The 14,490-nt window shown below is 43.0% G+C and overlaps 1 protein-coding gene across 2 annotated transcripts in view; it reads left to right on the forward strand.

Annotated features, from left to right (window-relative positions):
* The window catches only part of CDH13 (cadherin 13), a 981,031-nt gene that overhangs the window by 522,152 nt on the left and 444,389 nt on the right, over window positions 1-14,490 (forward strand). For both annotated transcript variants that reach the window (XM_043898157.1, XM_043898156.1), the window contains one exon: window positions 8,934-9,086. In XM_043898157.1, the coding sequence (XP_043754092.1) occupies window positions 8,934-9,086 (153 nt within the window). The remainder of the gene's footprint in view (window positions 1-8,933; window positions 9,087-14,490) is intronic.

The raw sequence follows: 14,490 nt of genomic DNA on the forward strand, positions 1-14,490 counted from the left end.
TTTTTAAAAATCCTCAAGAGTAGAAATCTCATAAACCACATTATTCTCTGGTAAGGTGGAAATAAAAAATTAAAATGTTGGAAATACTTGTAAATTAAGAAATATTCTCCTTAAAAATTTTTCTATAGACTATAGAAAGTAACCAAAAAATTGTAACTGTCAGAAAATAAAGCTGACCTACCCCCCTCTCCGGTTAACAATGAATCCTATGGAACTCAGTGGCTTAAACTGAGTTTAGGCATAATCTTAAATCCTTTCTTAAAAAAGAAGGGTATCAAAGCTGGTGCAATGACAGTGCTGGTAAATGAAGGGTCGGGGTAGTGGTTTCAGATTTCCCCTCATCATGTGTTACTAGGGTTTGTTTTTCCTTCCTGAGTGTTCCATCCTGCTCATACCTTTAACCCCCTCCATGGGAGGGCATAAGCCATTTGAATTTGGTGGTGAGCACAGCCTGCTGGTACAAGAACCCCTGGTCTGTGCTGTGGGTCTCTGCTTCTCATCCTCCCTTGGTGGATTGCCAGAGTGTGGGTTCTGTGATTCTACACCAGGGATTTTGAAACTCTTGGCCTTGGGTTTTCTTTAGTTCCCCTTGTTGATTTATGACCTAATGGCTGAAAGTCATTGAGCACCATGAGAGTGAGAGAAGGGCGTGGATCTAACAGCTGCCTGGATTGCTGAATGGCTAAGTATCTTCAAGTTCAAAGGCATGTCAAGGACTAAACCACAGTAGAGAATTAATTGCTGCTTACAAATCACCTTAGAGAACCAACCTACTGGACAAAACAAATGTCTTCTAATAACTATAGGTAAAGGCTATACATGAGTTTTTTCCTACTTAATATGGAGCAGAAAACATCTTCTAAATTAGTGTATACCCCAAGCTCCAGCAATTAGTCTTACATGTTTAAAAAAAGTTGTTTTGTTTTTGGGTTAATTTCTTTACTGTATAGCAAGTAATATAGGCTCATCTTATGAAGACAAAAGTATCCTAGAGTGAAGGAAAAAAAAATATTACCCTATTAACTCTATCTCCCAAAGACCTGTACTGTTCACATGTGATTCATTTCCCTTTGAAAATTTGTGGGCAAGGGGTCTGATTATTTTCTAGTTTTTTATCCTTTTGACCATATTGCTTATATATGTAGAGTCGTCTATCCTTTGAAAATAAGTATATCCTGATTTTCTAAATAGCTAGAATTAGAGCATCCATTTAGTTGGCTGTGACAGTGAAGAAGTGCTGTGGTATTTGTGTTGGAGTCACTTTACACCATGAGCACGGTATTTGCTCAGACAGAGGGTCTCACATAAGGGGGCCCTTTGCAGGTTATAAGGATGGGGAAGTGTTCCAGGTCCCTTCATGATTCCTGGGCGTTATCACTGCCCGAGGGCTTATAAAAAGAGAAATGAGAAGATACTAATGTTACATAGATAAAGTGACCACATTTTCACACATACAAAAAAGTTAGTACAACAGATTTTAATTTATGAGTTTATGAAGCATTTTACGATCATATAAAAACATGCAAACAAAGTTGTGTTTTTTTCAAAGCTTCTAGTAAAGTGTCTTCTATGTTCCAAACCCAGGAAATGTTAAAAGAATAAGAAATAAATAGCCCAAGGGACAATTACCACCCCCAACCAAGGGGCCATCTGCTCTCTGTGCCTTAACAGACCTCAGTGGTGAGCAGGGCTGGGACCAGAAGATGAGGCTGGTCTCCTTGGAGATGGGGCAGAGGGTCAGAAGAAGCTCCAGTGAGTGGGCAATCCCTGGTGGTGCTGAGTCCAGGAAGACCTGGAGGGACTCCAGCAGACAGGATGAAAGATAGGAGTCTGACTAACCCAGGTCCAGAGAAAGCGGGCAAAGTTCAGTTTGTGGTTGGCTCACAGTTGGTGGTGGCAAGAGAGAGAACTGAAGAAGCAGGTGGAGGCCCATCAAGGAGGGCCCTGAGGTAATTAACCTGGGAGCAGTGGGGAACCAGTGAAAGTCTTAATCTGGAAACTGTCTTGGCCATATTTGTGTTTGCATTTTGCAGTGACCATTCTGGTTGCATTTAGGACAGGAGGGGAAAAGAGAGAATCAGAAACATAGAGGCCTATTAGGAGACTACCATAATATTCATTTACTTAAAGCAAATATTTAGTGAAAGCTTACTCTGTACCTTGCACTGTTCTGGGCCCCAACAACAAAACAGTCAAAAACCTTAGTGAGGATCTGAGTTAAATTACAGGTACTGGAGACTGGCAGGGAGGCAGGGCTAGAAGGTCTTAAAGAGAATATATAGAACTTGGTGACTATGGCATTTTGATATATCAAATATATTTTCCATGGGTGGGTAGAAACTGATGTCAGCATAATTAAGGAAATGTCTGAACGCATAGGGAGGCAAACACACTAAAAGTAATAGGGTTCCAGGTTAGATTTTGGGTCAGAAAAATGACAGAAGTAGAAAAATTGGTGTGGTGAAATCTGAATACATAAAATCTGGAGGTTGGTTAGTTAATAGTCACATGTCAATTTTAATTTCTCAGTTGTGACCAATGTTCCATGGTTATAAAAGATGTGAATATTAGGGGAAATTGGGTGAAAAGTATGTGGGAGCTCTATGGTATCCAGGCAGTGTTTCTATAAGTGGAAAGTTACTCTTCCCCCCAAAGTCAGTATGAAGTATAAAATATATTTATATCATACAAATGTAATAATACATATAAAGTGTTGCATATTTTGTATAACCTCCAACCACATTGAATATAAAAACTATAAAATACTATACAAAATGATACTATTCATGGAGTTCTCAACATTCAGAAAACTAAGATCATGGCATTCGGTCCCATCAGTCAGTCAGTCAGTGCAGTTGCTCAGTGGTGTCTGACTCTTTGCGACCCCATGAATCGCAGCACACCAGACCTCCCTGTCCATCACCAACTCCCAGAGTTTACTCAAAATCATGTCCTCATGAGTTTACTCAAACTCAAAATCGAGTCGGTGGTGCCATCCAGCCATCTCATCCTCTGTCATCCCCTTATCCTCCTGCCCCCAATCCCTCCCAGCATCAGGGTCTTTTCCAATGAGTCAACTCTTCCCATGAGGTGGCCAAAGTACTGGAGTTTCAGCTTCAGCATCAGTCCTTCCAATGAACATCCAGGACTGATCTCCTTTAGGATGGACTGGTTGGATCTCCCTGCAGTCCAAGGGACTCTCAAGAGTCTTCAACACCACAGTTCAAAAGCATCAATTCTTCAGCACTCAGCTTTCTTCACAGTCCAACTCTCACACCCATACATGACCACTGGAAAAACCATAGCCTTGACTAGACGGACCTTTGTTGGCAAAGTAATGTCTCTGCTTTTTAATATGCTGTCTAGGTTGGTCATAACTTTCCTCACAGGGAGTAAGCGTCTTTTAATTTCATGGCTACAATCACCATCTGCAGTGATTTTGGAACCCAGAAAAATAAAGTCAGCCACTGTTTGCACTGTTTCCCCATCTATTTCCCATGAAGTGATGGGACCAGATGCCATGATCTTAGTTTTCTGAATGTTCAGTGTTAAGCCAACTTTTTCACTCTCCTCTTTCACTTTCATCAAGAGGCTTTTTAGTTCCTCTTCACTTTCTGCCATAAGGGTGGTGTCATCTGCATATCTGAGGTTATTGATATTTCTCCCGGCAATCTTGATTCTAGCTTGTGCTTCTTCCAGCCCAGCATTTCTCATGATGTACTCTGCATATAAGTTAAATGAGCAGGGTGACAATATACAGCCTTGATGTACTCCTTTTCCAATTTGGAACCAGTCTGTTGTTCCATGTCCAATTCTAACTGTTGCTTCCTGACCTGCATACAGATTTCTGAAGAGGCAGGTCAGGTGGTCTGGTATTCCCATCTCTTTCAGAATTTTCCACAGGTTACTGTAATCCACACAGTCAAAGGCTTTGGCATAGCCAAGAAAGCAAAAATAGATGTTTTTCTGAAACTCTCTTGGTTTTTCGATGATCCAGCAGATGTTGGCAATTTGATCTCTGGTTCCTCTGCCTTTTCTAAAACCAGCTTGAACATCTGGAAGTTCACAGTTCACATATTGCTGAAGCCTGGCTTGGAGAATTTTGAGCATTACTTTACTAGCATATGAGATGAGTGCAATTGTGTGGTAGTTTGAACATTCTTTGGGATTGTCTTTTTGGGGGATTGGAATGAAAACTGACCTTTTCCAGTTCTGTGGCCACTGCTGAGCTTTCCAAATTTGCTGGCATATTGCGTGTAGCACTTTCACAGCATCATCTTTTAGGATTTGAAATAGCTCTACTGGAATTCCATCACCTCCACTAGCTTTGTCCGTAGTGATGCTTTCTAAGGCCCACTTGACTTCACATTCCAGGATGTCTGGCTCTAGGTGAGTGATCACACCATTGTGATTATCTGGGTCATGAAGATCTTTTTTATACAGTTCTTCTGTGTATTCTTGCCACCTCTTCTTAATATCTTCTGCTTCTGTTAGGTCCATACCATTTCTGTCCTTTATTGAACCCATCTTTGCATGAAATGTTCCCTTGGTATCTCAAATTTTCTAGAAGAGATCTCTAGTCTTTCCCATTCTGTTGTTTTCCTCTATTTCTTTGCACTGGTCACTTAGGAAGGCTTTCTTATCTCTCCTTGCCATTCTTTGGGACTCTGCATTCAAATGGGAAGATCCTTCCTTTTCTCCTTTGCTTTTCGCTTCTCTTCTTTTCACAGCTATCACTTCATCGTAAATAGATGGGGAAACAGTGACAGACTTTATTTTGGGGGGCTCCAAAATCACTGTAGATGGTGACTGCAGCCATGAAATTAAAAGACACTTCCTGCTTGGAAGAAAAGTTATGACCAACCTAGACAGCATGTTAAAAAGCAGAGACATTACTTTGCCAACAAAGCCCGTCTAGTCAAGGCTATTGTTTTTCCGGTGGTCATGTATGGATGTGAGAGTTGGACTATAAAGAAAACTGAGCACCAAAGCATTGATGCTTTTGAACTGTGGTGTTGGAGAAGACTCTTGACAGTCCCTTGGACAGCTAGGAGATCCAACCAGTCCATCCTAAAGGAAATCAGTCCTGAATATTCATTGGAAGGACTGATGCTGAAGCTGAAACTTCAATACTTCGGCCACCTGATGAACCAACTCATTTGAAAAGACCCTGATGCCGGGAAAGATTGAAGGCGGGAGGAGAAGGGGATGACAGAGGGTGAGGCTGTTGGATGGCATCACTGACTCAATGGATGTGAATTTGAGTAAACTCCGGGAGTTGGTGATGGACAGGGAGGCCTGGAATGCTGCAGTACATGGGGTCACAAAGAGTCAGACACAACTGAACGACTGAACTGAACTGATACAAAATGATCCTCTCAATGTAAAAACATTCAAAATTGCTGTATAGTCTATGAGCACATAAATGTGTATATAAATTCACAGAGTATCTTTAAAACACATATGACTTGGTGTCATTGGCCCCTTGCAACAGAGAGTGGATGTGGGAATGGGATTCCTAGGGGGCTCCAGCTTTGTCTGTAATGCACCACACTCCGTAGGAAGTAGGCAGTGAGGATGCCCTTTGAAGCTCAGAGCAAGCAGCACTGGCTGCTCCAAGCGCCTGCACTCCCTGCCCTGGCAGGGTGCAGAGGACTCTGGTGCCACCTGCACCATGCACCCCAGTCCCGGCACAGCTGGCATGCCGGCGGCCCCCACTGCTGCTGGGGACGTGGCCTTACCCAGGTATGCAGCAGGACCTGCATGCTATGTACACACACTTCTCAGAGGGTTGGCACCCAGGGTCCAAGTTCTTTGGCATCACTAGCTATTTTTTTCATTCCAACTCAGAGGATAAGGAGAAAAAAAAAAAACCCACTGTGAAAAGAAGTGTTGAATTACAGAGAATAATAGGAAAGATCAGCTAATTGTGAAGCCCTCCTATGTGGTATAATGGGTGTTAACAGCTGCTGCAGGGGCAGAGACTCATGGCAGGATTTGTTCTGGGCAGGAGTGCACTGGATTTCTTACATTCCATCACTTTAAACACCAGGAAAAGGACCACAGCCTTAGGGACCACAGCCCTGCAGGAGCACTTGGACAAATCTTAGGAGTTTACCCAGTATAATAAAGGTCGTCTGGAAACCCACCTGACTTGCTTGGAGTGTGGCTGAGGCCTCCTTTGTGGCCATTGCTTACCTCCTATCTCTCCAGCTCAGGCTGGAGTGGGCCAGGATCTCTCTGAAGTCCCACCTGGGGACCAAGAGGCCAGGTTATTCCTAAATCTAAATTGAGCCCAGACTCCCATCTTTTCCCTGGTGAATGACACCCACTTCCATGCTTTATTCTCCAAGGTTTCTCCAAGCCCTGGAGTGCCTTTGAAACTCATGGAAGTGTGGGACTTGGAGAAATGCCAACTTTGCTTTACTGGCTTTCTAGAAAACAGGTTTTTAAGAGTTCCTAGTAGTGTTTTGTGTTTAAAATAAGTCTGGAAGGGAGATGGCAAAGAGATCCAGCCTTTTTTCCAACAGAAGTCTTTGGAGAGGACCAGTTCATGTGTAGAGTAGCAAAAGGTTTTAATCCACATTTGGGCCAAAGTGGTAAGAGAGGGAGGGGGACAACGGCAAATATGTAAGAGATAAAGAAACAGAATTGGCCCATTCCCACAGTAAATCTGCCTCCAGAACACGTCTCTCCTGAAACCAGGGAGTTTTGTGAGTTTTGTTTTTGAAAAGGAAATGTGCTCCCTTAGAAAGGAATTTTTTTAAAAAATTGTAGCTAAGTTATGTTTTATGCCTGGAAGTGTCAGTCTTAACCTGTTAACAACAGCATAATTTGTTGCTGTTGTTCAGTCCCTTAGTCGTCTCCAACTCTTTGCGACCCCGTGGACTGTAGCCTGTCAGGCTCCTCTATCAACAGGATTTTCCAGGCAAGAATACTGGGTGGGTTGCTGTTTCCTACTCTAGAGGATCTTCCCAGATTGGGGATTGAACCCATGTCTCATCTTAATACTCTAATCGTTAACTCTGGTTTATTGAGCCCCTTCTGTGTGCCGGGAATGTATTTTGCACACGCTATCTCATCCAACCCTGGGAAATAAGTGGCATTATCCTCATTTTACAGATAAGGAAATCAAGAGCCAAAGAGGCAAAAAATGACATTCAGGGCCACAGGCTGATCATTGGCCGAGCCAGGATGGGGACATATGTTTGTCTAATCAGTGAGCTCCTCATTAAACAGATATTGGCCTTGGTTCCACTGTATGCCAGGCACTTTGCCAGGCACTGGGATCCAGTGGCGAGCCCGATATGCTGAGGCTGTTGACCTCGTGGAGCTTCTAAGCAGTGGGGATAATGTCATTTGGGTTAAATCTAGTCAAGCAGTGACAGTGAAAATTCTTTTCATCAGAAGATATCACATACCTTATTTTTAGTCTTGCTTTGAATGATATTTTCTGTTAATTTAAAAAATGCAAACAGAGGTAATTGATGTTTAATCAGAACACTCAGTGTATTTTAATAAAGAATATCTTAAATCGGGGGGAAAAAAAAGGAAAAACTGTACTGCCATATGGAACTGTGCTCCTACTCCACCAGTCCTGGCAGAGGAACCTTATCATGAGGCTCATGCTGCCTTAGACGCCACTGCCACCTGGTGGCGCCCATCAGAATTGCAGGCATGGTGATCCCAGAAATGCCCCCGCCCCCACCACCACATCTCTTCCTCATTCCACTAGAAGGCACATTTCTGGTTCAGCCACCTAAACTCTCCAAGCTCAGTTGACTACAGCCCAATATGCACCTGTTTAGTTGTAAATTGATGACAGCCAGATCAGTATTAGCTTTCTTTTATCGGTATGTTCTGAATGTCTATTATGTTTGTGACCTTTAAAATGTTATAATCAAATTTGTTTGCAGATATCTATGGAAAATTGATATTACATATACATGAATACTTGGTAAAACTTTAGAACTAACCTATGCAAATAATGGTTTTCTCTTTAGTTGGATACTTTCAAATGACATCAAAACAAAGCAACATAGTTTGGCTCCTAATTACCTCTCAACCTCACTTCTTCTCAAACCATTCTGGAATTTTCTAAGCTCTCTCACCTGTCTGTTGCCTGTCTGTGTTGCTATGTCTGCCTGAAATTGCTTTCCTATATCTTTACCTTTTCAATTTATTCTTTAAATGTCTAATCAAGGCTGACCACCAATAGGGAATTCCCTTGAAGTAAATCCAGACACAGCGATGTTGCAGAGTGTGCCTCTAGAGACATGGAAGATGGGTTCTGAACACCCTCCTTGTTTCTTTAATAACTGTGACTGTGGCAAACTTGCTTAATCTCTTTGAGTCTCATTGATTTCATTCATTAAGTATGAATAATAATGTTCCCTGCCCCCAGCATTGTTGTCAGAGTTAAAAAAAAAAAGTGCATGTAAAATGCCTTCTCAGCACCATGCCTGGTATTGAATACCTGGTAGAAGCAAGGGTGTAGGTGGTGCTGCTGGTGACTGGACTCATGTGAACACCTAGCTAGAATCCTGATTAATGCCTGCCTAGTATAGGACTGTCCAGTGTTTTCCATTGCTTATTTGGTCTTACTTGTAGGAAAAAGTCTGTTTCCCAGGAGTTAAAGATAATATAAATGTCCAACCTTGAAGTTCATAAAGTTACTTCCCTCCCAGATCCATCATTATATGTCACCCCAGGGCTGGTACACTTTCCCAGCTGAAAACTGCAGAGATTTGCATGTTAGGATGAAAGGTGTTAAACCAATGACACTACTTTTGGTGATGCTGCTTTAGTCAAGTTCATCCAGCACCTCTGCATTAGCACCTGTGACTAGGGGACTGGTCACTGCTGTGTGTTGGCCCTGTGCTTTGTCTGTTTTCCAGCCAGAATCGTAAATGTCACTCTGTTTCTCTGACCAGGTAGTCGATAGTGACAGACCGGAAGGGTCCAAGTTCCGGCTCACTGGAAAGGGAGTGGATCAAGAGCCTAAAGGAATTTTCAGAATCAATGAGAACACGGGTAGTGTCTCTGTGACACGGAACTTGGACAGAGAGACCATCGCTACCTATCAAGTGAGTACCCCCGAGTGCCCACCCCCACATGGAGACGTGTCTTTCAGAGACTGCTCTCCTCCCGCTGAGCTCATTATTTCTGTGCCTCATCAACCCGGGGCTGCACGACTCTAAGTGTGTCTCTGTGGGAGCCGAGTGGCATTGAACCCTGACAGAGCAGCAGTGAGGGCCCCTGTCTCATCAGTAGAGCCCTCCGGGTTTGCACAAAACTTTGGGCATGAAAAACCAAGAAGGGGCCCCTGGGGGATCTCAGAGGAGGTCGCAAACTCTACGTTAATGTTGGTTTTCTAGAAACCAGCTTGATAATGAAGAACTGTAAAAAGAATAAACCCCTGGACCTGCTCATTCTACTTAGAGAAATCCATCCTAAGGAAATAGGGAGAAATTCAGTCAGATTTTTTATAATGATGTTATAGCCGGACACAATCCTTAAAATGGAAACAGTTGCTAAATATTCAGCAATGTATAATGGTTAAATTATGGCACAATTTTTCAAGGAAGCTTTCTACAACCATTTAAAATATTTTTGAAGAAGTTCTAGTTACACGGGAGATTTTCAAGATATTGAATGAAACAGACACACCAGTACATATGGTGTCCTCATTACAGATGGAGTGTTTACACATATCATGATGGGTACATGTTTGTGAAGAAGCATGATAGAGGAAAATCAAAGTCTTAGTTGTTGCATTTGGTGTTACTGATATTTTGTTTTTTTCTTTCTGATTTTTCTACAATGCACTTACTTTACTTTTATATGGAGAAACAAAAGCCTATTTGTAAACGATAGTTTCAGAAGTTGACACTCATTCAAGATTCAGAGAGCAAAATAGCTGCATGAAGATATTGGGTGAGCATCAAATCTCACATAGGCTGTGGGTCCCTCCTATCCCCTCTCTGCCACACCCCCAAGAATCCCCTTCTCACAGCTGTGTTAAGGACCAAGCCTCTGGGGGTAGTAGCTCAATTTTTGAGGAGACAGAATTCCAAATCATTTTCGGGGAAGGCTCTTAGCAGGATGCAGTGCACTGAGTTGAAAGCAGGTACTTGGGAACGAGGCCCAGCCACCAGGGTCTGCTTTCCAGGCCATTGCCCGTCACACATCCCCTGGATTAGATTCGGGGACGATGGAGGGACCAGTTTCTAGGCCTGGACTTAGCATTTATCTTCATCAAAACACCATGTAAGAGCATCCTAATCCCACTTCAACAACATGACCATCTCTTCCCTTAAAAAAAAAAAAAATCCCATATTCTTCCTTTCCTAAGGACAAAGGGTGGAGGGACATTGCACTGGAGAGTCAAGTGCTCTGGCTGGGGAATTGATTCCCTGGGCGTAGCCTCCTCTGTCACCGTGAGATACTGACCTTGGGAAGACCATGTAGGTGTCAGTCCTCAGTTTCTTGTCCATAAAATGTAGATAACACTTGCTGACCTAATAACAGGAGTGCTGTGGGTTTCCAGTGAGGAGAAGATAGAGGAACGCACTCGAGGCATTGAAATGCTGGACAAATACAGGGCAGCGGGGGTCGGGGGAAGGCCCATCCAGCCTCATGCTGAGCAGTGTGGTCCAGGGTCCCCAGTCCTGAGAGGACCTCCCTCTCGGAAGTGTCGCCAAAAGGCAGATGCCATGAACATTGGCAGGGGGTACTGTCTGTCAGAGGATGCCAAGGGGTGACCGGCGCATCTTCAGTGTACACCCTTGGGGAATCTGGTTGTTGTAGAAATTGAATGTTGGACCTGAAATTCCCAGGTCCAGCCAGACCTGCTGGTGACCACAGGTGACCTGGCAGCTGTCAATGTCCAGCTGCTGCAGGACTGTTGGTAAATCCCCTCTTCTTTTCCCCTGCCTATCATGGGAATATCTATTAATTTTCAGACATAAGGAACTAAAGACATGATACATTTCATAATTTCATAGCATAGTGATACAGAGCTCTGGGGTCAGCAAATTGCCATTCAGGTCTCAGCACTGCTGTTGACTCTGCTGTTTTCATCTTGGGCGGCCCACTCACCCTCTCTGAGGATCTTGTGATTCTCTTCCACAAAGTGGGGATAGTACCAGGATGTCTAAGGATTGTATGAAATGAAATATAATTATCTTTACAAATTCTTAGCACAATGCCCAGAACCTAGCAAGCATTCAGTAAATTAAAGCTGCTCTTAAAAAAAAAAAAAAAAGCTGCTCTTAATCATTTTCTTCCTGTAAGATGATTTAATTTTTTTGTTAAGTTCCACAAGTTTTTAACATCAGTTTCCTGCCTTCAACTGTGAGAAGGTTGACATAGACAACAGACTTGTGGTTTTTCCCTTCTATCCTCACAGGAGCCAAACATCATAGCGTTTTCTGCCCCTCTTTTAAGTATTAAAGAGAGATTCCTGGAGGAAGCTGAGTTCTAGAATTTCCTAGGAGATGGAAGGGGTACAAGACAAAGAATAAAGGGGCAGAATTCTTCTTGGAAGTGTTCTGTAGCCTGGAAATAGGACTAGCATGAATCAGAGAAACTGGAAAAAGCTGGTTGCCAGGAGTAAGAATTGGTAAATGAGAGACTGAACGATCCCTTTTTAGAGTGACCACTTAGGAGCTAGTTTAAGAGCTGAGTGAGAGTTTAGGTGCATGCTTGGCTAACTGATCCTGTCTGTTGTTTGTGGGATCCAAAATTGGTTTCAAAAAAGTCAACGTTCCACATTCATAGAGAGATTTCTGGGTTTTCATAAACAAGGGCCCACCTCAGTGTGAATATTCTCCTTAGATGGCAGTGACCTTGATCACCAGGGACAGTGAGGGAAAGATACCTCGGGGCAGTCACACAGGAAAAACTCAAACACCAAACATTCAAGGACTAATTGGGAGTGATGAGAAGGTGGCCTTTGGTCAGTCAGGTGGCTTGGTTTTGATGTTGTCAAGGGTCCCAGTCAGAGACTTCTTTAAGGAGAATTTTTGATTCATGAGGTGCCTCTTCCCTCTGACTTCCACAAACTGAGCCACGGCTGTCGGGTATGGCTGTGCAGGGATTTCACTGCACAAGGGGGAGGCGGATGGCTGAAGGATGAGAAAGGCCTGACCCAGCCCCCCACTTACTATCCAAAAGCCACACTACATTCAGAGCTGCATCCACAGGGAGAGGACAGCCCTTTTCTAACGCTCATAGGGTATCCGAAGGAGGGTTGCATGAAAACCCCACCTTTTTTTTTTTTTAATTAGCTCATTTTTAGTTTTATCTACATGATGAAAGTGAAGTCGCTCAGTTGTTTTCAGCCCTTTGCGACCCCATGGACTGTAGCCCACCAGGCTCCTCTCCATCCATGGGATTTCCCAGGCAATAATACTGGAGTGGGTTGCCATTTCCTTCTCCAGGGGATCTTCCCAACCCAGGGATCAAATCCAGGTCTCCTGCATTGCAGGCAGACTCTTTACCTTCTGAGCCACCAGGGAATCCTTTATCTAAATGATATAGTGATTAATTATCAATGGCTCTGGAGTCAGAAAATTGTTCAAGTCTCGGCACTGCTGCTTAGTGAGCTGTGTGATCTCGGGCAATCCACTTACCTTCTCTGATCTTGTGATTCTCATCCATAAAATGTGGATAGTTACTAGCACCTTTAATGATTATAAAAGATGAAGTTACTAGTTTTTATTAACTAATAACTGCAAACAGCTAGTAAAGTCTGGTCTGTACCACAGAGATTCTCATATATTTCCTTAAAGTGAGGTCAGGTAGCCTATAGCAGTTAAAAACATAGTTTTGCATGTAGCCATGTTGGCTGAATTAAAGCACAGTTTTTACAACTAGCTATGGGAGCTTGAGCAGACAATCTACCTCGATTTTCTCATCTGTGAAATGGGAACAGTAATAACAATGATCTCATAGGATGAAGGGGCTAAAGGAGTTAATGCATGTCAAGCATTTGAAAGAGTACCAGGAACAGAGTAAGCATGGTCTCACCATATGTAAGAATTCGTCATGGGGAAAGCACAGGAGATGAATGAAAGCTCCATGGTCTCTGGAGCTGTGAGTTGTGGCCCAGCCTTCTCATCTCAACTGTGAACTTCTGTTAAATAATCTTGGGTTTATTTGTAATTTCATAATGCACTCCATGGCATGTGACCTAATTCATTCATTCTAAGTATATTTCATTGAAGACCAGCAGGGTGAAGAATAGAGTGGGAAATCAGACACACCCAGTTCCCTGCCCTCATGTAGCTCTCATTTTAATGTCTAGGCTTTGTTTGTATACAGGTGATATTTCAGGGAGTTGTGCCATGTTCATTGTGTGGCTTGGTTTACTCCTGCGCAGGTCCGTGTGTGCTAGTGGCAAACATGGCCTGGGCTTGAGCCTCTCTTCACCAGCCTCGCAATGGCCCAGTTTCTAATGCCAAGTCCCCAGCCTTTGTCGTTTTCTTCCTGTCTTCCTGTTTCTTCCTATCTCTTCTGTTTCTGGATTTTATGAGAACTGGGTTCCTCTCTTCTTAATATACTTCGGGCACAACAATGTTGCAAATCTGGTTCATTTCAAGCAGCTATTTAGAAATGATTTACTGTCTTACTAGTGCAGTTGGATCCATCATGTCCCTGGTGGTTGTTGTGGTTGGTTGCAAACCTGCTTCTTCAAAGAGCAGAATCCTAGGTCTCCAATTCCCATGTTTTACTTTCCCCTCCTGCAAGTTTAAAAAGCAGAGAGCATGTGGGTGAATGGGTTGCCATTACAATTGCTTCAATGTTGTTGTTATTCATTTTAAAGGTAAATGCTGTTTACTTGCAAGATGCTAACACACCCCAAATTCAACAAGAAAGCGTCATTAACTAAACCTCAGAGATCTGCACAATGAGAAATAATCTGGGATAAATTTGTCCTTGGGTCCCTGGATGCGTGTGATCACTGAAGCTGTTTATTGAACTCTACACAGCTGATATTGTGCTAAACAATACATATACATTCTCTTACTTAATCCATTTCACATGAGAGACTTCAAAAGTTAGGTGTTAACACCATTTTACAGATAAGCAAATAACTGTTAAGTAACTTTTTCACGGTCTCCCAGCTGGTGTGTACAGAATCTGGGAACCCTGTCTGTTTCTCTCCACCTCCAAAGCCCTGCATTTTCAGTTGCTAAGAATCATTTCTTTCTCTTTTACCCGCAACTAGTCTCTGGTGTCTAGTCTGCAAATGCCTAGGCCTCTTTGCCAGGAACTCCAAGTATTTAAAGGGAACTTGACTTGCTGAATGATCTACTTCTTCTTAAATACTTTTACTATCTTTTCCCAAGGCCCACTGCCTCCTGCCCACTCTCCCTACTGCAGCCCCCATAGGGCTTTCTATGCTTCTGACCTGAAGTGGCACCTGGCAAAATAATTTAGCTCTTGCAAGTATTGGAAGCTGACATATTAATGCAAAGCCTCCTG

This window comes from Cervus elaphus, chromosome 4, assembly GCF_910594005.1.
Source record: "Cervus elaphus chromosome 4, mCerEla1.1, whole genome shotgun sequence".
NCBI lineage: Eukaryota > Metazoa > Chordata > Mammalia > Artiodactyla > Cervidae > Cervus > Cervus elaphus.